At 37.2% G+C, this 26,952-nt stretch overlaps 1 protein-coding gene across 1 annotated transcript in view; it reads right to left on the bottom strand.

The window, feature by feature from the left end:
* The window catches only part of PIEZO2 (piezo type mechanosensitive ion channel component 2), a 586,652-nt gene that overhangs the window by 134,225 nt on the left and 425,475 nt on the right, over positions 1–26,952 (bottom strand). The window contains exons 8-11 of the mRNA XM_036245071.1: positions 9,017–9,179; positions 6,128–6,247; positions 3,001–3,039; positions 1,916–2,054 (exon numbers count right to left, since the gene is read on the bottom strand). Coding sequence (XP_036100964.1) covers positions 1,916–2,054; positions 3,001–3,039; positions 6,128–6,247; positions 9,017–9,179 — 461 coding nt within the window. The remainder of the gene's footprint in view (positions 1–1,915; positions 2,055–3,000; positions 3,040–6,127; positions 6,248–9,016; positions 9,180–26,952) is intronic.

Here is a 26,952-nt window from a genome sequence, read left to right as displayed (position 1 = left end):
CACAGCAGCTTTGAAGGCTTAGAAGTGAGCCTCTTAGGGAGGCTGTGGTCTTTTTGCCAGCAGAAGCCCACTGCCTCCCATCTCTCCAATGCTGGAGTGGGGTGAACCTAGGTTTATTGGGGGAGTTAATTGAGCAGAGACAGTGATGAAAGAACTAAACCGGGTGGATTTTACAATAACTTGCATGCTACTTCTCTGGTGATAACATTTTTATTTTTTTGCATATATAGATCCGAATAAAAAAAAACTTTCCAGCCCTGGCTGGTTTGGCTCAGTGGTTGGAGCATTGGCCTGTGGACCAGAAAGTCCTGGGTTTGGTTCCCGCTAGGGGCATGTACCAAATAAATAAATAATTTTCCACCTTCTGTTTTACTTTTAAACGTTCATTTTATGATTGCAGTATGTGTGGGTTTGCCTTGTCAGCAGTCAAAATTTTGTTCATTTCTTTTCATGTTAAGTAATGTGTAAATAGGACATTTGGCTCTGACCTCTATATCTCAAACTTTGAGGCCACAAATGCTGGTTCTTGGGACTGTCCTTTGTAATTGTAATGCCAAAGGTCAGAAGATCACACTTCGGAAAGCAGTGTATTTCCTGACACATTCAGCAGGTGAAAACCTTTATTTAAGCCTGAGTTGCAAACTGAAACATATGAAGTGGGAAGCAGAAATGGGCAACTAACCAGTAGAGTCTGATGCTCTGTAGAGATTGTAGATGCCACCTGGGGCTGAGTGTGTGTGGGGAGGTTCAGGGTAGGATGGAAGAACCGACCTTGATCTGACTTTACAGAGGAATGTTGGATTATGTGACTAACCCTTCTGTACTGCTAAGCAGAGGCACTGTCAGAAGCAACTGCAGAAAGTACTGATAAAGAACTATGAAGAACAGTGTATTAGAATAAGCCTGATAAAGACTTATGAAAGAAAAGGACACCAGAGAGTCCACTCAATATACTGGTAATACAGACTGGGTGGTTGCTAGTTTACTAAACATTTACTGAATGTAGGAATAATGTATAACAACTGTAGCTTTAATTCCATAAAAATAGAAAGAAAAAACCACTATAACTTTGTAGCCACTTTGCTGCTACCTGCATACATTCTGACTTTCTTCCCCCTCCATTGTAAACTTAGCTCATTTTGTCTTTAGACAAAATGACTGGCTTGGCCTCCAACAGGGCGATGGCAACAGTGGTTGAGTGAATAGTTGCCTTGCAGAAACGAGGGACTAGTGTGCCAGATATTTATATTCTTCAAGGGATTCCAGACATTTCCTTTACTACGTTAGAGTTGCAGCTTTTAAAATGTTGGTTACTATTTAATTTTTTTAAAGAACATGCTGTGTAGGCCAAAAAACCAAGTCTGAGGATAAGCTCTCCACCACCCCAGTCTACCAGTTTGTCATCTCTGGTAACAGTCTGTTTTCCTTTAACATGATAAACTGAGGAAAAAAGGGGGTGGGGGGAAGTCTGTGTACAAGTTTGACCCTCTCCTCCTTTTAATTGACAAAAAGGACTCTTTCTGAAAATATTCATCCATTAACCTGAAAACTCTTGACCATGATTACATTATCAAATTACAGAAAGACTAAAACATACATATATGTACAAGTTGATATCCTTAAAATAATTTTTACCTTTTATTTTTCAAACTTTTCCCTGATTATGCCTCTTATTTTGTAAAAAGAAACAGAACACACATAACGATATATTGGGGCAGAATATAGGGAGAACTTACAAAACTTAGTTTAATTATACTGACCATGAAAGACAAGAAATTGTTGGGAAAAAAAAAAAAAAAAGAGAGAATCAAATCCAATGAACAATAAACAAAATACAGAGATGCCAGGCTGGGTTTATGCTGGAGAGAAACCATAATCCTGGGTATGGATGCACCCTGTGGAGCTGGCTCCCTACCTGTGGAGTCATCTGAAGGCGTCCATCGGTAATGTGGGGTGGTATACAGGTCAGCTTTGGCAGGGCCATTCTCGATGGGAAGACTTGGGTGGATGGTGTGGTAATCCACAGGATTGCCATTCACAGTCACCAGCAGGCCCTGGGGAGGGGGTGGGGTGGGGAGGGGGAGAGGGACAAAGGCACACCTGTGACAGCAGCTGCCATTTTCAATATGAACATACTGCCTCCTTCTCTTATGCTAAGGCATTACTCAACAGTGAAGAACTGATTAATAGCTGAACAACTTAGTCAGCTATTGATGTTAACAAGATGAAATTGTCTATTTCCTTTCTGAACTTATTCTCCACAGACAGATTGCAATAAAACATAAATCCAAACTTGTGCCACCTCTGCTAAACACCATGCAATGTACCCTCCGTTCTCAGTATAAAGTGTGAACTACGGAAAGGCTGGCTTAGGTTTCATGACCTGGTCTGATCTTGCCAATCTCTGCTCTCATGGCTGTCCTCCTCCCAGCCAGCCCTCCAGCTATAAGGAACTCCAGACTTTTCCTGAGCTCTGCCCAGCAGCATCATGCCCTGGCCTCTCCCTGTCCCTGCCATGGGGCTCTGCACAGGACTAATGCAACAGGTCTCGGCTTAAATGGCACTCCCTCCGGGCATCTCTGCCTGATGCTGCCAGCTTGTGGTTCCCTTATTGCAGCACATCATATGCTAAGTGCAATTTCTTTATTTTTTTCCTCTGTTTCTTTGGCTTTACACTTTTAAAGATATACATATAAACATACATATACATATGTGTGTGTGTCCACACATATGAATTCCTATTCAAATTATGTAACAGGCATATCTGCAGAGCAAAAATCTTTTTAGAAATCTTCCAATATGGCTTTTTAAAAGTTTAAATACATTCTGTGTGACTATACTGGAGTTCATGAGTCAGTATTTTAATAGTAATAAACCAGATATAATTTCTACAAAATAATTATTCAAAAACTTAAAGAAATTTTATAAGAGCTAATTCCATTTATGCTACTTTGACATCGCTTATGCACACATATATAATAATTCTAAGGATATACTAACGTCAGATGGTTTGTAGTCATCTTGGGTCATGGATAAAAGCTGCAAAAAGCAATGCAGAACAGCATGTTAATATACAAGCTGAAAGCATTGTAATGTTTATATATATATATCTATAAAGTTTTACTAACCACATATCCATTCTCTTAAACTAGCTCAATGCTAGTATGTTAAAATTGCTATGCAGAATATAAAGGGACAAATAATTTAATGGGATGTTGTTGTTTATTAGAACATTGTCCAGCTTCTGATATTAACATTTAATTATAACGGCAAATAAACAGGGATAAACTACATCACTACAAAAGTTGATTATACTTTTCAAGTGCTTTGTTATAATAGATTAAACTGCTTGACTTTATATTCCTAGAAACCTCTGAGACATCAGCAGAATTCTGAATGTTCATTTTTCAAGAAATAGACATTTAATAATAAAGAAAAATGCATTTGTTGTATGGTTTGAGATTATTTTAAGATTTTCATGCTGTCTGCAACAAAAGAATTATGATAGGACTACATTTTAAACTATATTAGTGCGAGGAGGTTTGCCCCTAAATAATAAGCATTTGCTGTGCCAGTGCAAAGGAGTTCCCCAGAGCTTTTAGGTCAGGACTCATGTACATTCTTACAAATCACTGTGGGTCCCAAAATGTTTTTATATATGTAGGTCCTATCTATTAATATCTACCACATTAGGAATTAAAACAGAGGTATCTAAAAATATTTTTCTATTAGTTCATTAAAAATTAAATAATTATTGTATGTTAACAAATTTTATTCAAGTAGCTATATTTTTAAAACAGTGAAAAGAATGGCATTTTTTGGTACTTTTACGTGTCTTTTTAACATCTGACTTAAAAAAAGGCAGCTGGATTCTCATATCTATTTCTGCATTCAATCTGTTTAACATGTTTATTTGGTTGATGTATGTGAAGGAAATCTGTTTCACAGAGATATGCAGTTGGAAAAGAAAGAAGTATTTCAATAGTCTAGCCAGATAATTGTGGATAGTTTTCTTTGCTACTATATCACTCAGCAAGTGGTAGAAACTTGAAGGTTAGTTGCAATGTGATATCTGAAACCAGATCAATCCTTTCTCAGTCTGTTTCATCAAAACCTGTTGATAATACAGGCACTATCAGAGACATCTCGGGTTTGGTTCCAGACCACCACAATAAAGTGGGTATTGACATAAAGCAAGTCATCATATTTTTGCTGGTGGAGGGTTTGCCTTCAGTTTGTAAAAAAACACAATATCTGTGAAGTGCAATAAAGTGATGTATGCCTGTACCTTGTACCTTGCTGGGATCTTTTATCCATACATCGTGATATAATGTGTTGGCAATTTGTAGTCCTGTCATAATTCTTTTGTTGTAGACAGCATGAAAATCTTAAAATAATCTCAAACCACTCAACAAATGCATTTTTCTTTATTATTAAATGTCTATTTCTTGAAAAGTGAACATTCAGTGAGTCATACAACCCTACCAAGTATTGACATATTTCATTACACAATATTTAATACAACACATTTATTAATATCACCACTGATTTTATCAGAAAGGTCTCTAAGTATTGCTAAGTTTCTAAGCTCTCAATAAACACGAATTTTCTAATATTTAAATTTTCACTCAAAAGTTCAAATTTTATCATTGCCAACAAATACTATGAATTGATGCCTTGAAAAGATGGGCTAACTACATTTATTTTCTAGTAATTGACTGCCAAATACCCACACCTGAGTAACCACAATCTGTCTATCTGCTGTTCTTTCAAGTATACCTGGTGTCTGGTAGAAAACGGCCAGTTCAGCCCATACTTCCAATGATCTGTCAAGTGCTTTTCATTGACACAGTTGTCATGCTTTAGTATGTGGCACTTTGTGTGGACTCCCCATTTTGTCACACAGAATATAAAAAGACATGTGCTCTAAGGTTGAGATTCAAAACATTAATAACAAGTTCTGGTTCATCAAGGATATACTTAAGTGGAACTGGCCTTTCTGCTTTTTTTTCTGCAAGTGTGTGGCCGTGAAGACTTTACCGTGGCTGTAGGGGTTTGTGCCACTGCCTTGGTTTATGCTTTTGTACCATCAGAGAAAATCTTAACACAATGAAAGGTAAGTATTTTACCAATGATTACAAAAATATTTTTGAGCTTGTGAATTGCTGTAAAGATCTCAGGAATGCCCAGAGGTGCACAGACCTCATTTTGAAAACTGCTGTGCTATCCTTTGTTGATATCATCATTTAGAGCAAAGGGCAGCATTATCTGAAACATGGTGTAATGAGAGAGAAAAGGCCCCCTGGAATCCTCAGACATGTTAGGGCAGCACATCTTCTCCACATTGCGGTCAGCTCCCTAAGCCAGCATTTTCATGGTTCCACCCTCTCAGCACAGGATGGCCAAGCATAGAATAAGACCATGCGTCTTAGAGAAACTTACCTAACACCAAATAAATCAGAGAATCTGCTCCTCAATTCTCTAACATGCTATAAAGCAAAATGCTGACCTCTTCTAAGAAATATAAGATTATGTGTCTTTGGAACATTGCAAATGGGACATTTTAACAAGTCAGTGTAGCACTGACTGAGTTGAGTTCAAAATGATTAACATGATCAAAATGTTATGTGAATTACTCAATGGTGACTTTTCCTTGTCAATCCATACTGTCTTTTCAAAATAGTGAGAGACATCTAATTGTATTCATGTAGATTGTCTTGATCTTCTCTAAGTGGTTTCTTGAGTTACTAATGTGGCTGGCTACGTAACAGAGTGAAAATATTATCTGCGATGTATTTTAACATTGAGCCTTTCACCACCCAGTGCTAATAGATTACTTCATTATTTTTGCTTGCTTCAAATACAAAAGTATTTAAAAAAAACTAAGACCATTCTTTCTCTTAAGGATTAAGAGACTTCAGTGGAAAGCAAAGAAATACAAAATGGTGCCTCGTAGAGTATGATGTAGCCATGGTACGTCCTCTGGAAGCTCTCTGGTACTAAGACTTCAAAATCAAACCATTTCTATAAACTGAATTTACATATGATACGTAACTCATATTCAGTAATATAATATGAGAATGGCAAGATAAAGTGGGAAATGGAAATTCCTTTCTTAGTGCCTTACTTTTCTCTCGTCAGTTGGGTAATGGGTTGCATACCACAGGCTCCGCCTCCTCTCAGCTGTTATTTGGATGGGGCTACAAGCCAGGACTCGATCCTCTTCCTTGGTTCTCTCATCCTGCACCTGAGACACAGAATAACTCAAGGACCAGCCCTGCCTCCCGGAGCAGTTTCTTCAACAACCTGGGTGACCAGGGAAACTTCTCATCTTTGCTTTGATATGATTATTTTTTTTAAAGTACTGTGTACAATATGTGAGATTTTTATCAAAACACTTTAAAAATAACAAAAATACTGTCATTTAAATGTTAAGCTCATCAATATTAAATGTTCCTGATTGCTATTAAGCCCCATAAATTATAAGAATATGCTCTAATGTTAAATATCCACAGCCTCTCAAGGTATGTTCTAAACACTAAAAAGCAGCTATGCAAATGGTTCTTGGAGGAAGAGGTTTAGAAAAAAAGTGCACAATTAACTATGTAAACCAGCCATGGACCATCTTTATCTAAGAAGAAATTTATTAAAGGGCGAATCATCTAGAGCTTACATACAATATTAAGCAGGGATATATTTTATATACAAAACTGTGACCTTGCCTAATAAGATACTGGCCTAACTTAGACAAATGCTCTGAGAGAGATGATAGAGAGGAACAGAATGCATTTGGGTGATTTCATTTGGTTTCTCAATAAAGGTGGCCCAACAAAAAGGGCATTAACACACCATTGATGTTGGAGCAGAGGGAGAGACGTGGTCATACTGCTCAATGCCTGTGTTCCAGTGTGCCAGTGTGCGGCACCCATGGGAACACTTGGACACATAGGGTGAGAATTCACACTTGCCAGGGGAAGTCCATTATTACATTTAAGTTTTGACAACTGCTTCTCTCTCTTTCAAACGTGTATCGTAGATTTTTATCTCAGAACTAACATTTGCTGGCTGGTATTTTTTACAATACGTGCCAGGTGATTTGGAACTATGATATAATCAGCCATCTGTCTTCCATCATTGCCTCCATGAGCCACACCCCTCCAGCCACTGTGATTTGCAATACTGCTATTAACTGTGTGGCTATAACTTAGATTGTCTTCCTAGTTGCCTTCCCTTGTCCCCAGATGTCCTTCAGCTAAGAAAGCCCAATGTCTCATCTACCTGAGTGGCTATAACAGCCTTCACCTTTGTGGCAGCATGACAACCAGGGCACACAGCGCCTGCCATTCTGTGTCTGACTGAGATATCGGAGAAAGCTAAGGGCACTTAAGTACTCTTACTAACTCTGATACCCTAAAGTCACTTCCATCATTTGTAAAACATTGTTCAGAAATAGTTCCCATAATATAGTTTAGTTTCTTTTGGACACATTTTTCTAGTGCATGTATACATACATATATGTATATGTGGTTTTGTGGTGGAAGCAAGCACAATAAACACTTTATAGGATTTTACTGGCACATTCAAATTTCAGAAGAAAATTGGATAAACATATAACAGACGATAAGATGGATTCCCTATGACCCCATGAAGTATGATGTTGCTGTGCAACTGCCATCAGTGGGCCCCAAAGAAAGGTGATAGGGGAGAACTGGTGAATGAGAATGGACTCAGTGACCCTCACCCCCTAGGCCTTCCTGCACAATGTGGAGGAGGTTTCCCACAGGACAAGGGAAGGACAGAGCACCGTGTCTCAGGTGGTACTTTTGCCAGAGATGGACAGCCATATGCACCTTACCCAGTGTCATTGTACCATCTTCCCCAGATCCCATTTACTTCTTTTGACTCTTTCACTTGTAGAATGTACAGTTTCTCTTGGCTATGGGTTGACTGATGCTCTAACCCCAGCCCCAGGTTTGTGTCTGAGACAGTTGGCTTTCCATATATATTTGTTGACTTACTGACTGAATGAATGAATGAGTGGATTAGTCTGTGGGGGTTACAACTGAGCTTTTTTTAAGTACTATTTTATACCATAAAAATGTATAACTTCTACAAAACCCACAAATAGTCAGAAGACAGTCTGGTAAATCCAAGAGTTGTAAAAACTATGCACAAAACCCATGGTATTTGGATAAAGAGAAAACGTTTATACAAGCAACACTTCTAAAATGTAACTTTTTCTACTATTACACATTAACTTAATGCACACACTGACTGAAAATATGGTAAAGTCAAGGTCTGAAAAAGGAGTCTCACATTTACTAAATGGATTTTCTCTCATATGTACTATGTAATGCAGCTGTTGATACTGCACAAGTACAATGAAGCAATGTTTAATTACTTTTAAACCAAGATAAAGGGATTTTTCTCTATCGAAATATGTTTTAGCCATCAAAACAATTGAGCTTCTTGCACACTGAGGTCCTATCATGCTGTCAGTGGTTAGAGGTTAGAGATCTAAGAAATTTAGAAAACTCCAGTCACTGTGATAACGGGGCATATAGTTACTAAGACCCTAACTTTGTTGTCAAACATTAATTTGGATCTGATTTCTACTTTTCAGTAAGTGTGTGATTTTAGACCACTTTACCACTCTACCCTCATCTTCCTTGTCTCTAAGATGGGTACAATACCTATTCTTCAGAGTAGGTAGGGGATTGAAAGAGACAATGAATGTAAATGACCTAAGTCCTTAATAAAAATGAGTCTTCCATTCTCCTCATCACCTATCATTCTTAACAGCACAAGTTGATATTATCAAAGGGAAGCTAGTCTTTTATTCTGATAGTATTTGTACTTAGTACTCGTTGTAGAATTAAAAAAGTAACTATAAGTAGAAACTAGTGATTTAGGAATATATTGTTGATTAGTGAGCAGTTAATAGGAATGAGCCATTTCACCTAGAGTTTTCCAGGTTACTTTGCAGACAAGACCACAAAAACCTTTTTATCCTTACAAGGGGTTCTTGTAGCCAGATGCGGATCAGAGTTGCCAGCGTGTAGTACATCACCAGCAAGAGAATGGGGTTGGCATACTGGTACCATGTCAGGTTTCGGTTTGCTACAATCTTCCACGTGCTGGAACAGTCTGTTTGAATTACTGGTTGGATACCAAACAACCTGTTAAAAAATAAACAAAAATATTTTTAAAATATAGGAAAGTGCTGTGTCCCTAACACAGAAAAGAAAAATCTTGTTTTTAGTACATTCATGAGCTCTTCCTAGGTTAATCCATTTTATTCTAGTTATTTCATTACTCGTCTCTATATATAACATTTTAAATAATATATGTATATATAGAGTATATAATATATAATGTACTATGTAATATGCAATATATAATTTTATAATTTATAATATATATGTCTTTAAATCACACATGTGTGTTTGTGTGTGTGTGTGTACATAAATTATGCCAACATTAGCCAGATGATCTTTACAATGGTTAAAAAAATCTAGCTAATACCAAATCTTTGCACACTTATTAGAAATTTACATTTTAATTGTCAATCAGCCCTATTTAAACCATGCTTTATTGAAATGTCAGATAAGTAGTAACATGTTAATAAATCCAGGTAAATGAACACATATTTTGTCTTTGGTAGGATTTAGCATTAGCTATTCAGTTAGTGTTGATATTATTGGACAAACATAGAAATTGGAAACAGTTCTACAATTCAACCATAAAAGCGAGATATTGTATACTATAGTTTCTGTTAGATATATTTCTGTCTAATTTTATTTATGGAAAATTTAATTTTTTTACTTTCACATATAATTTACTATTTACTTTGAAACATACATTTATGAGGCATTTTAAATTCTGAAATTTTGTATGTTCCTTAACTATATAATTATAGTGTATCTAATTATATAATGAAAAATATATAAAATATAATTCATTTAGAAATTCATTTTATATGAATTTTTCTAGGAAAGAAGTCTACTAAATGAACAAAACTTTTATATATTAAGTGAGTCTCATTCATATCTCTTGTCTATGAATTTCCTTTTATTTTTATGTTACATTCTTTTTTTTTTTAATCCTCACCTGAGGACATTTTTCCATTTTTTGTTCAGATAGAGTGGGAAGCAGAGAGAGAGAGAGAGGGAGAAACATCGACATGAAAGGGACACATCGAGTGGTTGCCTCCTGCACAACCCAACCAGGGCCGGGGACAAACTGCAACCGAGGTACATGCCCTTAGTGGGAACCAAACCCGGGTCTCTCTGGACCACAAGCCAATGCTCTAACCACTGAAAAACCTGCCAGAGCTATGTTACATTCTTCATTCAATGATAAAATCTTTTTAAGACTAACTGTCCCTCATTCGTAAAAGCTTTCAAGTTTATTACTGTTTTCTGTCACAAGACAAATACAGCACTGGTAAATTTCTGAACACAACTTTTAAAGTAGGCTACAAATAAATTAATTTTTCTTTAATTTTCTCAGAAAAATATAGGTTATACTAGAACTCTCTCTTATTATAGATCTTTTCTTCTAGGTCCAGATTTTTTTTGTAGGTACCATTAGAAAGGAAAAATGTTCCTGAAAACATTCTGAATGTTGTTTTTCAGCTCTAGGTTAAAATGTAAATCTCTTGTATAAAGTATAAGAGTCAAAAACTTTCAGATTTAGAATCAGATGAGGTGAATGGTCTTTGGATTAACCTAAGTGGTATGTTTCAGCTACCAAGTCCCACATCTAGTGCATATTCTAGAAATTACCTCATCAATTGTTAGTTTAAAAACACCTGTTTTGACCCATCAGCAAGATAGTAGTATTTTCCGCAGCTGATTGTAAACTCTGTGGCTCCTAAAAGACTATTACATTCACACTTCACACCTTGCCGACGGTATCACAGCTTATTTCAAACCGACTGCACATTTCCACAAGAACATTGAGGGATCAGTGTTACATTTTGTATGACAAATGCATGGACCAATGAGCATGGTAGATGCTTTAAAATGGAAGATTGTTGTAAGCTATATGAAAATTTTCCTAACAGGACTATGCAAATATTGTAAGACCCAAGATTTTTCTCTTTCTATTTTTTAATATTTTTAAAATTTTATTTTTCTTTTTTTTTTTTATCCTCACCCGAGGACATTTTTCCATTTTTTTGTTCAGGTAGAGTAGGAGGGAGAGAGAGGAACATAGAGAGAGAGAGAGAGAGACATCGATGTGAAAGAAACACATCGAGTGGCTGCCACCCGCACAACCAACCAGGGCCAGGGACAAACTGCAACCGAGGTACATGCCCTTAGCGGGAACTGAACCCGGGTCTCTCAGGACTGCAGGCCGACGCTCTAACCGCTGAACCAAACCGGCCAGGGCTAAAATTTTATTTTTCAGTTACAGTTTACATTCAATATTATTTTGTATTAGTTTCAGTCATATAGCATAGAAGTTAAATAATCATATATTTTATAAAATGTTTCCCCTGATATTTCAAAGTATCCACTTGGCATCATACACAGTCATTGCAGTATTATTGACTGTATTCCATATGCTATACTTTACATCCCAGGACTATTTTGTGACTACCAATTTGCACTTTTTAATCTTTCACTTTTTCACCCAGTCCCCCAACCCTCTCTGCTCTGGCAACCGTTGATCTGTTCTCTGTATCTATGAGTCTATTTCTTTTTTATTTATTTCTTTATTTTGCTCTTTAGATTCCACATATAAGTAAAATCACAGAGTATTTGTCTTTATCTGACTAATTTCACTTAGCATACCACCCCTCTCTTAAAGAGGCTGAATACTACAGAAATAATTTCTATGTAAGATGAAAAGTTTGTACTTTGAAATTTCACATCCTTTCTGTCACTACAATTCTAGGATGTTATGCGGTATTTAACTATTAATTTACTTAACTTATTGTGGACCTCTCAAATCTAGGATTGTTTCTCAACTCTGGCAATAAACAAAAAAGTAATATCATATTACCTGCCCTCCAGGAACTCACTCTTGTCTAACAATAATGGAGTGATATGCTAGTTTGGTGAAAGCAATTGTTACAGAAACCCTTTGCATCTGTGGTGTTTGGAATGAATGCTGGGTAGGGTAGCCAGGAATAAGAATGCTAGATTTTGGGATAATCTGAAAAAGATGAATACATAAATGAGAGAAAAGAGAAATCCTGAAGGACTGGTGAGATGTTGCCAGATTGTGAGGCTGAGCTGGGAAGGAACAGTCTGACTGGCACAGTGAGTGCAAAACTCTGCTTTGTTGTAGATGAATCACTGGATGTTTATAAACTACATTCTTTCTTGATAATTTCCACACAACTCTTTGTGTCTTTACAGAGGTCCTAGCCCAAACTTATTGAATAAAAATATCTATATTGCCAAAACTTATCAGTCAATAAAAGCACTTAAAAATTACTATCTTAAATCTCACCAAAAAAATGTCAGTTTGCCTGAGAACTACACGGTGAGACAACTACAGAGTGGCAAATTCCCAAGTATTGCTTATTTAGAAGCAGAAAGGCAAAGCTCTTCTCTTCTGTGTATTTGGAACATCCATTGTTTATCTTGGGCCCCAGGCCCAGATCTATCAATAATGGACACAGGTGTGTTTGGTAGGCAGTTCCAAAGGTTACACTTCTTATAAAATCTAATTGAACTGAGAGTGGGCAGGACATATAAGCATGTGAACAAAGAAAGGGTATTTTTCTAAAGATGTTACAATAAGTGTTTCATATATCACAAACTCTTCTATTTCTCAGAGGATGGTTGGAGACTTGACCCTACACAATGGTCAGTTTCCAGCAGGGACATACCAGAGCTGTGGCACACGCTGCTGCTTCGGTGCTGCCTTGTCTTGCTCTTTCTCTATTTCAGCAATTTTCAACCTTTTATCTCATGGCACATATAAACTAATTACTAAAATATGTTATATTTTTTTGCCAGTCTGACCAAAAAAATAGGCATAAGTTTGATTCATTCATGCTGTTGGCTGTTGTCATTTTTTATTTGACAATCTAAGGGAAAAGAAGTCAGTGCCCTGACTAAATAGTCCGGTTGCATGTTTTGAAAATTCTTGCAGAACACTGGCTAAAAATCACTGCTCTATTTCATGGCCAACTCCCCCAGCCATGTGATCCCCACCTTCTGGGAATTACAATGCAAAGTATAGTCTCTAGTTTCTCTTGCCTCTACATTGTGACCATTTCCAGAGTTGCCTTCAGAAAATGCAGGTTCAGTGTGTCACCTTTCTCTTCCTAGCTCTTTTCTCCACTGCCTGGAGAATAAACCCAAGACCCAGCAAAGTATCCCCAAGGCCTTCAGCAAGCTAGTCTTCTCTTGTTTTTCCAGATACCATGAACTTGAGCTACACAGGGTTATCTGGGGCTTACCTTAAAACGTCAGTCTCTTTGGTTTCACTATTTCTTGTTTTATTAGGGTTCTTACTAGCAGTTGTGACTTTCCCAGAGTTTCCAAATCAAGGATTAGGGGTGTATGTACCAAGGGGGCCTTGCTTACTCCTTAGCAATGGCAATTTAAGACATTAGGCTAGGAAGGGCTTCTCAGACTCTCCAATATCTCTCAGGACAACTCCAGCCCCACCCCCATCCACATTCTATCATCTGAATCCTTACGTTAATGAAGTTTCTGCTGCAAGGATTAGCTCTTCATTTTTTTCTTTCAGTCCAAATAGTCTTTATAGTTAATGTCAACCAATACTCACACCAATTTTCTTTATTTTATAATTTTTTTTCCTTTATTGATTTAAGAGAGAGGGGAAGGGAGAGGGAGAGAGAGATAGAAACAAACATTGATGAGAGAGAATATTGATTGGCTACCTCCTGCATGCCCCCAATGTGGATCAGGTCCACAACCTAGGCATGTGCCCTGACCAGGAATCAAACCTGTGACCTCTTGGTGCATGAGTCAATGCTCAACCACTAAGCCACACCAGCCAGACTCACACCAATTTTCAACATTTGTCATTTAGGTTTCTTCTTTCTATTCCTTTCTGTTATTGCTATACATTGTTGACACCATCAAGACCTAGCTCCCATGCTACCATCTCAAAAATCTATTGTGGTTTCTCCTAATTGAAATTGATGGCTACCCCAAGGCAGTCTCTGCAATGAATAAACCTGGGAAAACTCTGAACTGCTTTTAATTAAAGTATAACTAATCTCATAGAGATAGTCATGTCACTGAGCTTCAAACTTTGTTTGAGACAGGATATTAAAGTGTTACTTGATATAGTTGTCCAACCTTTTTAAAAGTTTGCTAATAATTGAAAGTTTTCCTAAGCCTTTGCAATTTGAAGTTGCTAGAATTTAGATACCCACTAACCAAACTGGATATTGGATAATAAATTTATCAAAATGAGAAATCAAGTTGTTGCTCTGTAGGAGTCCCTATTTTAACGTAACGGTTGGCATTTTTGGTGCATGAGAATACTTTCTTCAATTAAAGGCCTTGAGTTCTCCTTTTGTTCCCTAAATGATGCTAGAAGAACTGTGAAATGAAGGTAAAATATATTCAAGAAGAATGAGTTCTAGGTGGATCATGGAATTATTACAGAGTTTGTGAAATGTTGATACCCAGACAGGATCGCAAATGTCATGTGGTGAACTGCAAACTGTGTTTTTTCTCACTACCAATGTATACCAGTATTATGAATATGCAGGTGACAATATTGGATCATATATTCAGAAAAGTTCCATCAGCTGAAATCTGAGCATCCATAAAAGTATCAGAGCCTTACAATACATTCTCTTCCCTTAATATCTAAGGTTAAAAGTTCCATCTCATCCTTATCAGTGCCAACGTGTCGTGTTCCCAGTGTTCTGGTGGATGCTCCCTGGTGCTTTCATGATTTCACTGTATGCTGAAATAAATGACAGAGAGCCCATAGTGCACAGGTGAACTCGTTTTTCATAAGCACTAATGAGTTTTCTGTTTCTATCTGGCCTTTTTGGGTTCAATCCCACCATCTCTTCCCTGATTACCCAAAGGAACCCATCTTCTGGTCAGGAAGCAAGGTCCCTGTCCCCAATAGCCCTAGTTCTGGGCGAGCTCCCTGCTGTCGCTCACACCCTTCCATCTCACTCGGAATTTCCTCTTTTCTCCCTAACAGACCTTACTCCTGGTTCAAGCTGTTCACCTCATCCATGAAGCTCTCCCACAGCATTTAGTGTCTGTATTGGTCTCTGTCTTCTCTCAGGTTTTAACCCCTCACTTAGCTCAAATGCTCCCTAGCATTTTTATGATCACTTATAATTTGTACCCTAAGTTACTTCACATGCTTTATCTTATTTTGTGAGCACTAATTTCATATGTGTATAGAACTCACATGTATAGAATAACCCCTGAACTTCTCTTAAAACAGGATTAAAAACCTATGCTTCTTTGTATCACACAAAACATTTAACTCAGTGTTTCTCCAAGTGGGATGTTTTGATCGCTTGGAGAAGCTGTTGAAGGGCCAGGCCGAGATGCCAGCTCTAGGTGCTGTGTGTTCCTTCGTCTGATCGAAACCCAAGGGTTAGTCCTTTTTAAACTTGTCCTCCAGTCCCTAACCCCAGTTGTTCTTATGCAACCAAAGTTTGAAAAGTACTGACCAGCTCAATGCTAGTCTAAAACAATGCTGAACAGATACAGATTAAACAGAGTTGGAAACATTCTCATTAGACCTAGACCATTTCTAATTTCCAATTACTCATTAGAGTTGAAAGGAAGGGAGAATACCTGTGAAGGAGACTCCTACATGCAGACAAGGTACTGGGAGTAGCAATATAGGTGTTTGCTTTTACTGAGGCTCTCATAGAGCTACTACTGTCTGTGACCTATAAAGAGGGTACTATCATTGTGCTGATTTTAGAGACAAGGATACTCATTCATAGGGAGGTTAATTTACCCAATGCACATAGCTCCTAGTAAGTGGTTGAACAACATCTGAATACAAACCAAATTGTCCCAATAAAGAAGGGAGCGGTATTTTGTTTTATCCAGTAAGGACAGAGATGGTAGATGCCTAATACAGTTATCCTTTGGTTCCAGATATCAAAATTCTTTTTTAAATTTAATAAAGTTTTATGTTTCAAAATGTACAGCTGATAGAACCTGTTGTTCATGCATCTTCACGAGCAGTTGGGCATCCCACTACCTTTGGTGTTTCTGGTATAAATTACTTGAGTTCTGTGCTTTGAAACTAGTTTAAGAAGTTCTTTACTATGGAGCTCCTGAAGGGTTGCCCTGGCCACGGAAATGAAGTTCTTCAATCTCAGAGACAACAGCTGTCAAAATCTTGAATGCTCAAGTCCCTCAGTTGGCTCTGCAAATCCATATCTGGGGGTTCTGAATCTGTGGATTTAACCAACCTAGGAACCTGTGGACACAGAGGGCTGACAGTAACAATATTTGTTGAGTCCTTGAATAAAAAAGCAGGAAGAATGAACCTAGGGAATTTAAAGCTCTGTAATCCTATCATCCCTTAACATGGGATAGATGGTGGACTCATTTGCCCGGGCGATGTGATGTAAAGTCCTTCTCTTTGTAGTTTCTTGTACACCTGGACAACTTGTTAAACCAATTCCCAGGGCCCACTCTGAAAATTCTGGATTCTCAAGTCAGTTGGGGCCCAGAGATGAGCATATTTTTTTTAGATCAACACCTCAGGTAATCTCATTGCACACCAAAATTGGAAAGACCCTGTTGGGTGGCTCCTCCTGGTATGTGTGTGTGTGTGTGTGTGTGTGTGTGTGTGTGTGTGTTAACTAAGCACACTGTCTGCTCTGATGAGCCCACTACATAGCCCTGGAGAGGTGGAAGGATGAGGGAGGCATTTTCTTTATAATTGGCTTGCTGGCAGCTAGCAGCAGACTTGTCTCTGGGAGAAATTTCAGCCCAGAATGGGCAACTCTGGCTCTGCTTGTCAGGGATGTGGTGACACTCAAGGAGGAAAGTGTGGCAGTAATCATGAAACTTGCTCGTGGTGCATGGCTGAGGGCTCAGAGAACACAAGTCTAGGGAAACAAGCACACTTTGGTACTTAAGGAGTGGTAGAAGGATGAAGAAGGGTCCCAAGGCTCTGAGATTCCTTTTGTGTGCCTCTTCTCCTTTGTAACTTTAAACCCAGTGTCTTCCCTCTGCAGTTGGAGTCACCTTGGGATACTATAAAGCACCACCACCTGGTCCTACCTCAGACCCTATTGGATGTCTTTGGGTAGGGCTGAAGGTGGCAGAACATTTACAAAGCTGCACTTTGGGTTCTTATTTGCAATGAGAGTTGATAATAACTTCTCCATGACTATGTTTACTACAAAGATAAGTAACTCTATAGTATAAATTGTACACAAGCAAAGCAAGTTGTAAAGACATCACCTCATACAGGCTTCAAGAGCCAGGCTTACTATTTAAGTCTATATCTACCCTCTGCTCAGACCAAGCTCTCAGATGTCTGGAGACAACCCTTCTCCTTTCCCTCAGCTTCAGGTCAAATATGCTTTGTCATCTCAGTTTGGAATCTCAAGACTGCTTACAGAAAACATTTATGCAAATCCTTTGTTTGGAGAACTTACTGGTTTACTCTTTTCCTAAACCAAAAGGTACTCTTGTAAATACATCTTCAGCCCTGGCTAACATTCTTCTCTAGTCCTTGCTTTTACTGCTTTTCTACAGAGTTTATTAGCTTTCTGTGTGGTAGGAAACTAGTATAAGGGTGATTCAGAGTACAGGCTTCAGAGTTAAACTTGAATTCAAACTATGGCTTTGACACTCCTATCATGTGACTTGGGCTAAATCACTTAACTTTTCTACACCTCAGTTTTCTTACCTTTAAAATGGGGATAATATCTGAAAATTCTGCTGCGTATGATGTCCGAAATTTTGTTGCCTACATTTTCTTCTAGAATTTTTATGGATTCACGGGTCACATTTAAGTCTTTTATCCATTTTGAGTTTATTTTTGTGTATGGTGTAAGTTGATGGTCTATTTTTTTGCATGTAGCTGTCCAATTTTCCCAATACCATTTATTAAAGAGGCTATCTTTACTCCATTGTATGCTCTTGCCTCCTTTGTCAAATATTAATTGAGCGTAGTGTCTTGGGTCCATTTCAGGGTTCTCTATTCTGTTCCACTGGTCTATATGCCTGTTCTTGTGCCAGTACCATGCTGTTTTGATTAAGTCACATTCTAGTATAACCTGATATCCGGTATTGTGATCCTACCTACTTTGTCCTTCTTTTTCAAGATTGCTATGGCTATTCGGGGTCTTTTTTGGTTTCATATGAACTTTTGAAGTATTTGTTCTAGATCTGTGAAGTATATCGCACCTCACACCTGTCAGAATGGCCACCATCAACAAATCATCAAACAACAAATGTTGGCGAGGGTATGGAGAAAAGGGGACTCTATCTAGTACACTGCTGGTAGGAATGCAGACTGTGCAGCCACTATGGAAAACAATATGGTGTTACCTCAAAAAGTTAAAAATTGAACTTCCATTTGACCCAGTGATCCCATTTCTAGGAATATACCCTAAGAAGCCTGAAACACCAATCAGAAAGAATATATGTACCCCCATGTTTGTAGCAGCATTATTTACAATAGCTAAGATTTGGAAACAGCCCAAATGTCCATCAGTAGACGGATAGATAAAAAAGCAGTGGTACATATACACAATGGAGTACTATGCTACTGTCAGAAAGAAAGATCTTTTATTCTTTGAGACGACATGGAGGGACCTGGAAAGTTTTACCCTAAGTGAAACAAGCCAAGCAGAAAAAGACAAATAACACATGATCTCACTTATTTGTGGAATATAATGAACATAACAATCTGAGGAATAGGGTAGATCCAGAAATATGGAAGTAAGGTACAGACTAACAACCCTCAGAGGAGGGGGTGGTTGTGGGGAGGGAAGAGATAAACCACAGAACTTATATGCATATATGCATAACCAATGGACATGGACAACAAAGCTGGAGATGGGGCAGGTGGCATGGGGAGGAGGGTGTCAATGGGGTAAAAAAGGAAAAACGTCTGTAACAAAAATAAATAAATAAAAATGAAAAATAAAATAAAATGGGGATAATAGATGCATATATATCTGAAAGGGGTAGACAAAGGATACAATTCAGAGAGAAAGATCCAGAAGACTGACACTTGCATTACCAGTGAGAAAACTTTGGACAGATTATAGAAAAAAAATTCAAAAGAAAGAAGAAAATAAAAATCTACTGTAATCTTGAGCATTTAAAGTTATAAACATTTGCCCTGGTTGGTTTGGCTCAGCGGTTAGAGCACTGGCCTGCGGACCAGAGAGTCTCAGGTTTGGTTCCTGCTAAGGTTACATAACTTGGTTGTAGTTTGTCCCTGGTCCCAGTTGAGGTCGTGTGGGTGGCAACCACTTGATGTGTCTCTTTCACGTTGATGTTTCTCTCTCTCTCTTCCGCCCTCTCTCCTTCCCACTGTATCTGAAGATAAATGCAAAAATGTCCTTGGGTAAGGGTAAAAAAATAAAATAAAAAGATAAATAAAAAAATAAACTGGTAAACATTTTTGAGACTGGAAAATGGTGGTGAGTGAATGGAAGCTACACAGACAGACTCCCAAGACCAAACTGAAATTACAACTAAAATAAAGACAAGTCTTTGGGGAAAAACCAACAGTAAAGAAGCTGGAGAGATCCATATAACCAGGGACAGAAAGAGGATGCCAAATTAAGCCTGGTAGAAACTGCAGAGGCTAGTGAGGACAGGCTGGGAGCCCATGAACAGCAACAGGGAGCTGTATTAGCTGAGTGTATTTTCTGCTGAGAAAGTGAGGGTTTTGAAAAGCACCAAACCAGCTACAGTTACTCACCTAGGGCTTCAGCAGAGGGAAGGCAGACTGGGCTAGAACTATTTGGAGAGAGTCCAGGGCTTCTGGCTCAGCAGAGAACTGGACAGGGGAACACTGGGAGTTTTGTGCTGAATCACTCTCTCACAGGACAGCAGCCGTTTTACTCAAAGAGACCTTTCCCAGAGCCCTGAGGAGAGGCAACCGCCTCTCCTGCAGAAATTCAACACCACCAGGCCAGGCCAGAGAAATGCAAATTGAAGTTCATGAACATTGAATCTGATAGCAAGCAAGTGCCTCACCCCCGGGAAATCCTCTTACACCTGAGGGATTTTTCATTCAGCTAAGGGCTACATATTGAGACTTATCAAGTAACAGACTGACAGCCTCCAGGAAAAAAAGCTAGAGAATAACTGAACCTTTCCTTGGCTTACAAATCTACCCAGAAAAGTAAGACTTGACAGTGGTGTTTAACATGGTTTCTCTCACAGTCATCCAAATAAAGTAGAGGGGGCAACGACCTGCAGAAAACCAACACCAACAGGAAAGTTTGGCAGTCTCCAAAACCCACTGAGACAGCCAAAATATTGAAACAATAAAATAAATCACAAATGAAGAACAGATAATTCTGTAGGAGAAGAAATGAATGACATAGAATTCAGCAAGGTATCAGAGAAAGAGTTCCTAATAATAATCATGAGGAAACTCAACAGCATAAGTAAAGATATAGAAACACTGCAAACCAACCAATTGGAAATAAAAAATGACACAGCAGAAATAAAGAACACATTGAAAGGAATAACCAGCAGAATAGAGGAAGTCAAGGACCGATCAGTGAAGTAGAAGACAGCGCAGAAAAAAATCACCCAATAAGAAAACCAAAAATTAAAAAACAGTTAAAAAACAAAAAGACAACCTAAGAGAACTATGAGACAATATGAAAGATAAGAACATCTGCATCATAAGAAGTCCAGAAGAAGAATTAAATGAGCAAGAGTTAGAGAATATATTTGAAGAAATAATGACAAAAAACTTCCCTAACTTGGTGAAAGAAAAAAGCATACAACTTCAAGAGGCACAGAGAGCCCCAAGTAAGAAGAATCCAAAGAGACCCACACCAAAATACATCATAATTAAAATTCCAAAAATTAGAAACAAAGAGAGAATCCTAAAGGCAGCAAGAGATAAGCAACAGGTTACCTACAAAGGAACCCCCATAAGGTTATCAGCTGATTTCCTCTCAACAGAAATACCACAGGCCAGAAGGGAATGGTATGAAGTAATCAAGGTCATGAAAAACAAGGATCTGAATCTAAGACTACTCTATTCAGCAAGGCTATCGTTCAAAATAGAAGGTCAAATAAAGAGCTTCCTAGACAATAAAAGGCTAAGGGACTATATTAGCATGAAATCAGCACTTCAAGAAATGTTAAGGACTGCTGTAATAAGCAGAAAAATAGGAAGAGAAACATAACCATAATGAACAAAAATGCCAATAAACAAGTACATATCAGTCATTACCTTAAAGGTAAATGGATTAAACACTCTGATCAAAAGACACAGAGTAGCTGAATAGATAAGAAAGCATAAATCATATATATGTTGTTTAAAAAAGTTCCACCTCACAACAAAAGACTCACATAGATTGAAAGTGAAGGGATGGAAAAAAAGTTTCTAAGCAAATAGAAAGGAAAAAAATAAAAATAAAAGCTGAGGTAGCAATACTTATGTCTGATAAAATAGGCATCAAAATGAAGACCATAACTAGAGACAAAAAAGACCACTATATAATACTATCCAATAGGAAGAAATAACATTGGTAAACATAAATGCACCCAAAATAGGAACACCAAAATACATTTAAAAACTTCTGGAATACTTCAAAGGAAAAATCAACAGCAACACGGTCACAGAAGGAAACTTCAATACTCTGCTAACATCACTGGATAGATCCTTCAGACAAAAAATTAACAAGAAAACAGACTTTAAATGACACACTACATCAAATGGATTTAATAGATAACTGCAGAGAATTACACCCCAAAACTTCAGAATTCACATTCTTCTTAAGTGTACATGCAAATTCTCAAAGATAGACCACATGTTAGTACACAAACTAAGTCTCTACAAGTTCATGAAGATTGAAATCATATCAAGCATCTTCTCAGATCATGATGGCATGAAACTAGAACTCAATTACAACAAAAACACACAAAATAATTTAAACACATGGAGGCAAAATAGCATGTAATTAAACAACAAATGAGTTACTAAGGAGATCAAGGAAGAAGTTAAAAACTTTTTGGAAATGAATGCACAATGAAAATGAATGCACAATAACACAAAATCTATGGGACACAGTGAAAGCAGTCCTGAGAGGGAAACTCATAGCACTATAGGTATACCTCAAGAAACAAGAAAAAATTCTAATACACTTTCTAACCTTACAACATCAAGAACTAGAAAGTAAACAAAAAGTAGTACCCAGAGCATGTAGAAGGAAAGAAATAGTAAAGATCAGAGCAGAAATAAATGACATAGAGACTTAAAGAAACAATTTAAAAGATCAATGAAATGAAGAGATTGTTCTTAGAAAAAACAAGCAAGTTTGATGGACCATTAACTAGACTCACCAAGAAACAAAAAGAGAGGATCCAAATAAAGAAAATCAGAAACAAAAGAGAAGTAACAACTGACACCAAGATATACAAAGGATCTTCAAAAAACACTATGAACCTGTCTGGCTGGTGTAGCTCTGTGGTTGAGCATCAACCCATGCACCAAGAGGTCACTGGTTTGATTCCTGGTTGGGACACATGCTTGATCCCCAGTGGGGGCATGTAGGAGGCAGCCAATCAATGTTCTCTCTCATCAATGTTTCTATCTCTCTCTCCGTCTCACTTCTTCTCTCTCTAAAATCAATAAAGAAAAAAATAAAAAATAAATACTATGAACAATTGTACACCAACAAATTTGACAATTTAGGCAAATTCCTAGAAATACACAGTCTCCCAAAACTGAAATGGGAATAGATAGAAAACTTGAACAGACCAATAACAACTAAGGATATTGAATATATAACCAAGAAACTCCCAGCAAACAAAAGTCCAGGCCTGGACAGCTTCATGGGGAAGTTTCAGTGAACATTCAAAGAAGATCTACCACCCATTCTCCTTTAACTATTCAAAAAAAAAAAAAAATCCAAGAAGGAGAAAGACCTCCAAACTCATTTTAGGAGGCCAGACTTATTCTAATTCTAAAACCAGATAAAGACACCATAAAGAAAGAAAAGCACAGGCCAATATCCCTGATGAACACAGATGCCAAAATCCTTAACAAAATATTAGCAAATTGGATCCAGCAATACCTTAAAAAAATTAATCATCATGACCAAGTGGGATTCATCCCAGGGATGCACAGCTGGTATAATATTTACAAATCAATAAATGTGATACACCACAAACAAAATAAAAGATAAAAAACCATATGATCATATCAATAGACACTGAAAAAGCATTCGACAAAATCAAGCACCCATTTCTGATAAAAATGCCTAGCAATGTGGAATAGAGGGATCATATTTCATATAATAAAGGCCATATATGAAAAATCTATAGCCAACATCATACTCAACGGGCAAAAACTAAAAGCATTTCCTTTAATGGGGATACCCATTTGCCACTCTTATTTAACATAGTTCTGAACGTCTTAGCCACAGCAATTAGATAAGAAGGAAAAATAAAAAAGATCCAAATTGGAAAGGAGGAAGTGAAACTGTTATTGTGTGCAGATGACATGATATCATATATAGAAAACCCTAAAGATTCCATAAAAAATATACTAGATTTAGCAAATGAATTTGACAAACTAGCAGAATACAAAATTAACATCAAGATATCGATGGCATTCTTATACACCAATAATGAACTCACAGAAAGATAAACTAAAAAAACTATCCCATTTACCATTGCAGCAGAAAAACTAAGATACCTGGGAATAAACTTAACCAAAGAAGTAAAGCACCTGTTCGCAGAAAACTGTAGGATATTGAAAAAAGAAACAGTGGAGGATATAAAAAAGTGAAAGCATATCCCTTGTTGATTGGAAGAATTAATATCATTAAAATGTCCATACTACCCAAATCAATCTACAGATTCAATATATTTCATGAAACTAGAACAAACACTCCAAAAATTTGTATGGAACCCAAAAAAGATGCTGAATAGCCAAGCAATCTTGAAAAAACAAAACAAAAAACAAAGTGAAGTAGGAGAGATCATAATACTGGATATCAGGTTATAATGCAAAGCCACTGTAATCAAAACAACCTGGTACATGCACAAGAACAGGCATATAGATCAATGAAACAGAACAGAGAACCCAGAAATTGATCCAAGACATATGCTCAATTAATATTTGACAAAAAGTGGCAAGAACATACAATGGAGTCAAGACAGCCTCTTTAATAAATGGTGTTGGGATAATTGAACAGTTGCATGTAAAAAAAACAAAAAAAGAAAGAGGCTAGACCACCAACTTACACCATACACAAAAATAAACTCAAAATAGATAAAAGACTTATATGTGACTAGTGAATCCATAAAAATCCTAGAAGAAAATGTAGGCAACAACATTTCAGACATCGCATGCAGCAGAATTTTCACTGATATAATGCCTAAGACAAGAGAAACAAAGGAAAAAATGAACACATGGGGCTACATCAAACTAAAATGCTTCTGCACAGCAAAAGAATCAAGCATGAAAATGGACAGGGCACCCATTATATAGGAGACCATAATTACCAATAATACATCAAATAAGGGTTTAATTTTCAAAATATATAGAGTATTCATACAACTAAACAAAAGGAAGACAAAGAATCCAGTTAAAAAATTGGCAGAGGACCTAAATAGATATCTCTGCAAATAGGACATATAAATGACTAAGAAACATATTAGAAAATGCTCAACATCACTAATCATCAGAGAGATACAAATTTAAACGAGTATGGGGTATCACCTCACACCTCACAGAATGGCTGCCATCAACAAATCATCAAACAACAAGTGCTGGTGAGGGTGTGGGGAAAAGGGGACTCTAATATACTGCTGGTGGGAATGCAGACTGCTGCAGCCACTATGGAAAACAATATAGTGTCTCCACAAAAAATTAAACATTGAACTGCCATGTGACCCAGTGATCCCATCTAGGAATATATATACAGAAACCTGAAATACCAACCAGAAAGAATATATGTACCCTAATGTTCATAGCAGCACTATTTACAATAGCTAAGATCTAGAAATAGCCCAAATGTCCATCAATAGATGAGTGGATACAAACTGTGGTACAAATACACAATGGAGTACTATGCAGCTGTAAGAAAGAAAGATCTCTTATTTTTTTAGATGACATGGAGGGACCTGGAGAGTATTATGCTAAGCAACATAAGCAATCAGAGAAATACAAATATCACATGATCTCACTTATTTGTGGAATATAATGAACAAAATAGAACCAGAGACATAGTGGTTGAGTACAGACTGACAGACCTCAGAAAAGAGTTGGGGTGGGCAGAGAGATAAACCAAAAAACGTATATGCATGTATGGGTAACCAATGGACAAAGACAACAAGGTTGTGAGTGGGGGTAGAGGATGCGATCAAGAAGAGGTTGTCAATGGGGGAAAAAGGATAAACATCTGTAACAAAGAAAAATTAATAAAAAATATATATATTAAATAAATAAATAAACAAACAAACAAATAAAAGAAATGGGTATAATAGAACCTACCTTATAAATTTGTTGGGAGCATTCAATTAATTAGTACTTTATGCTGGTAAGTATGTAATAAACCTTAACTATGATAATGATTATCCCAGCCCCACTATATAAAGTAGGTGCCTCATTTTCCTTTCCCATTGCTTCACAGGGTCATGGAGACTTTTTGTGAGAACATAACAAATAGTGAATGAGTCCTATCAGGTGCCAGACACTTTACATTCACAATCTGTTTTAGCACCTCATTGATTCCTTGAGGTAGATATTCAACCAACCACAAGGTGAAGAAGCCAAAACTACAGTCTCACAATGAGTGAGCCAGGCAAATGGGTACCCATGTCTGTCTGAATTCCAAAGGCCTTCCACCTCATGAAGCCAAGCTGCCAATGAAACGCAAAGTGCCTGAACAGGCACAGAAGAAATACTTTTTCTTCTTGGTTGAACAGGAAACACTCAGTTTCCTTTTCTCACACCTTCCTCTGTCTCTTTCACTTTTACAAACACATTATTATAGACTCTTGTATGATGAATGTCGCACAAATGACCTCAGTGTCTTTGGTAAGGAAATGAAAGACACAGGATGAGAAATAGATGTTTCAAATTTACAATATAGAGCCAGAAGCCACTGAAGAGTGTCTATTGTCATATATAAAACAGATCTTCTTATAAAGAGAGAGAAACTTCCCAGATATCTGTTCTATATTTTTTCAATGTTCTTTACATCACTAATTCATTAAAAAAATGTACATAATATTATATTGGCAATATGCCATAAAAAACAACACAGTAAAACTCCTAACCAAGTTCACATATTGATCATTTACATTTCTAGTAATTCTCACTAAATCCCAATTTTTACAAGCAATATCTTAGCAAATACTTGATTACAAAGATCTAATAGAAATTTTCATTTTAATTTTTTTTATGGAAAAACATTCTCTTACTCTGGTAGTATAATGAATACCATTGTCAGAAACTGATATAAATGAGTCAAAATAAGGCAATGTCACTTATGTTTCAATTTCCTTCCTATTTGAACATAAAAGAATATGTCTGCTTTTGTTAACACTTTGTAAGATTCTCTCAGTAACTGGATTATGATAACAAATTCCCACAAGATGGAATAAAATAACTCTGAAATCACTCCCCTTATTTCAAAATGTAACAGTCTTGAATTATGCCAACTCCCCCCCAACACTGATTATTACTGGGATTATAATGCTAAATCTCAATGATGAGTAATAAAGCTGCTACCATATCAGCAAACAAGCTGAAGCCTACTAACTCACTTGTTTTAGGGCTTGG

Source organism: Molossus molossus, unplaced genomic scaffold (genome assembly GCF_014108415.1).
Source record: "Molossus molossus isolate mMolMol1 unplaced genomic scaffold, mMolMol1.p scaffold_m16_p_6, whole genome shotgun sequence".
Taxonomy (NCBI): domain Eukaryota; kingdom Metazoa; phylum Chordata; class Mammalia; order Chiroptera; family Molossidae; genus Molossus; species Molossus molossus.
Note: the sequence above shows the minus strand (reverse complement) of the source record. Positions and strands in the feature narration are given on the sequence as shown.